Source organism: Etheostoma cragini, unplaced genomic scaffold, assembly GCF_013103735.1.
Source record: "Etheostoma cragini isolate CJK2018 unplaced genomic scaffold, CSU_Ecrag_1.0 ScbMSFa_3116, whole genome shotgun sequence".
Lineage (NCBI taxonomy): Eukaryota > Metazoa > Chordata > Actinopteri > Perciformes > Percidae > Etheostoma > Etheostoma cragini.
In genome coordinates, this window is record NW_023267351.1 from 1 (window position 1) to 2,535 (window position 2,535).

The window sequence follows — 2,535 nt, forward strand, 5'->3', positions numbered from 1 at the left end:
CACTCGCACACCCACACACACACACACGCATTCATGCACATACACACACACTCGCTCACATACACACACACACACACACACAAACAAACACACATTCGTGCACATACAAACACTCGCACACACACATGCACACACACGCATGCACAAAAACACACGCACACATGCACAAATACACACACACACACAAACAAACACACATTCATGCACATACAAACACTCGCACACACACATGCACATACACTTACACACAAAAACACACTCGCACACATGCACTAATACACACATACACAAACACAGACAATAACACAATAGACAGAATGAACATAGAAAACAGTAAGATCAGAATAAGGTTGCCTAGCAACAGGAAAGTGAAACTATCAACTATCACACCACTGCTACGTTTTAAAAGCCAGACTATATGGGGGGGGGGGGGGGGGGGGGGGGGGGGGGGGGGGGGGGGGGGGGGGGGGGGGGGGGGGGGGTTGGTCCAGAACTTTATCAAATCAAGATCACCAAAGAACATAAAAAATGATTTGTATTTCTGAATATATCGAATATGGTCGCTGATTTAAAAGTGAACGGTTACTGTTGATGAAACAACGAATCAAAATGGTACAAAAACAATTGTTTAAATGTTAGGACTCTCCCGGCAGGTGGACGCCAGGTGGAGCTCGTCTGTACCCGTTCACTCTGATTGAATCATTAATAATTGTCTGACTGTGATTCTTCTTCCCGGTTGATTTCCCGGTGATTTGATTGATTTCACTGCCTTTCCTGTAGAAATTTACATGACTGTACCTGTAGGGGCTGCCGGGGTGCGGGGGCTGGGGGGGCGGGGGTACCTGGCCTACGCCGCCGGGGTCGGAGCCGTGGGGGCAGCCGGCGCCCCCTACTGCCTGAAGGCGGACAAGCAGGCGGACGAGAAGCTGTACGACCTGCTGCCGGGCATGGAGCTCACGCCGATGAACCCCGGCGCCATGAGCCTGAAGGCCGCCGCCGTCAAACCTGCACCACAGGTACACCGTACAAAATGGCCGTCAAACCTGCACCACAGGTACACCGTACAAAATGGCCGTCAAACCTGCACCACAGGTACACCGTACAAAATGGCCGTCAAACCTGCACCACAGGTACACCGTACAACTTTTTTTTTTGTTTTATATTAAGATAATTAAACACAAAAAAAAGAAAGGATCCATGTAAACATCCAAAAAGAAAGGATCAATGTAAACAACATCCAATAAGAAAGGATCAATGTAAACAACATCCAATAAGAAAGGATCAATGTAAACAACATCCAATAAGAAAGGATCAATGTAAACAACATCCAAAAAGAAAGGATCAATGTAAACAACATCCAATAAGAAAGGATCCATGTATGTGATCCAGTGGTATTTGTTGACAGTAGAGACTACAGAATCCAGGTATTTATATTTATATAGTACTACGCCCGGTGAAGACGCTGCATGTGTTTCAGGTCCTGGAGGAACTGTGTCAGAAGAACAACTGGGGTCAGCCGGTCTACCAGCTGCACTCGGCCATCAGTCCGGACCAGAGACAACTCTTTCTCTACAAGATCACCATCCCAGCTCTGGCCACGCAGTACCCCAACGTGTAAGAATACTAGTACTTCTGCTCTAATATATCACGGTGCAATTTAGTAATTCATGTGTAATTTATTGTATATTTATATATATCGTTGTACACGTATCTACCTCTGCTCTTGTCTTTGCACTGTGGAGTAATCCTAAACTACTTACACGCTTTACTAATACTTCACAAATACTTCACAAGTATCTACGGGCTAATGCTACGTTACCACAACTAGTACTAGTTACTAGTTTTAACCAACGGGACACTAGGTTGTCCTGGTCTCCAAACTCACTGGAACCCTTTGACGTAAATTTACTAATACTATTTTTGTTAAATATAATCTATATTAACTATCAGCAGAATGCAATTTACAGAAATGGACTGTTAATGCAGTGCAGTGGAGTTTTAAAATACAGGATATTACTGTAAAGTAACAGTAGTTGGCAGGGTATCTGAAAGACAACCGTTTGTCCCGCCCCTCGGGTTGAGCCCAGCCAATGGGGAGTTCCCAGACCAACTAGGTTTCTCTGTGTGCAGCCACCCGTTCACGCCCGCTAAGCTGTGCACGGCGGTGGAAGAAGCCAAAGTCCACGCCGCGGAGCACACGCTGCAGACGCTCGGCGTGCAGACAGAGGGCGCCGCCGACACCGGCTGTGCCTCGGTAGCCTTCCCAGGTATGTGAAGGTCCGTACCCAAAGTCAATTAACTCTTCACCTTAAGAGCCGCTAACACACTCACACTGCATGCACAAGGGAGACTGTCCTCCCCTTAACTTAGTCCTCATGTTGCCCCAATGTGGTCCTGATGTTGTCATGTTGCCCTCATGTGGTCCTGATGTTGTCATGTTGCCCCCATGTGGTCCTGATGTTGTCCTCATGTTGTCCTCATGTTGTCTTCATGTTGTCTTCATGTTGCCTTCATGTTGCCTTCATGTTGTCTTCA

At 46.7% G+C, this 2,535-nt stretch overlaps 1 protein-coding gene across 1 annotated transcript; it reads left to right on the top strand.

Moving 5' to 3' along the window:
• Nucleotides 1-663: 663 nt before the first annotated feature.
• LOC117940725 (APOBEC1 complementation factor-like) lies at nt 664-2,296 on the top strand. The gene is made up of 3 exons (XM_034865902.1): nt 664-1,016; nt 1,478-1,614; nt 2,131-2,296. The coding sequence occupies exons 1-3, from the start codon at nt 789-791 to the stop codon at nt 2,273-2,275; spliced, it is 510 nt and encodes a 169-aa protein (XP_034721793.1). The 5' UTR covers nt 664-788; the 3' UTR covers nt 2,276-2,296.
• The last annotated feature ends 239 nt before the right edge of the window (nt 2,297-2,535 follow it).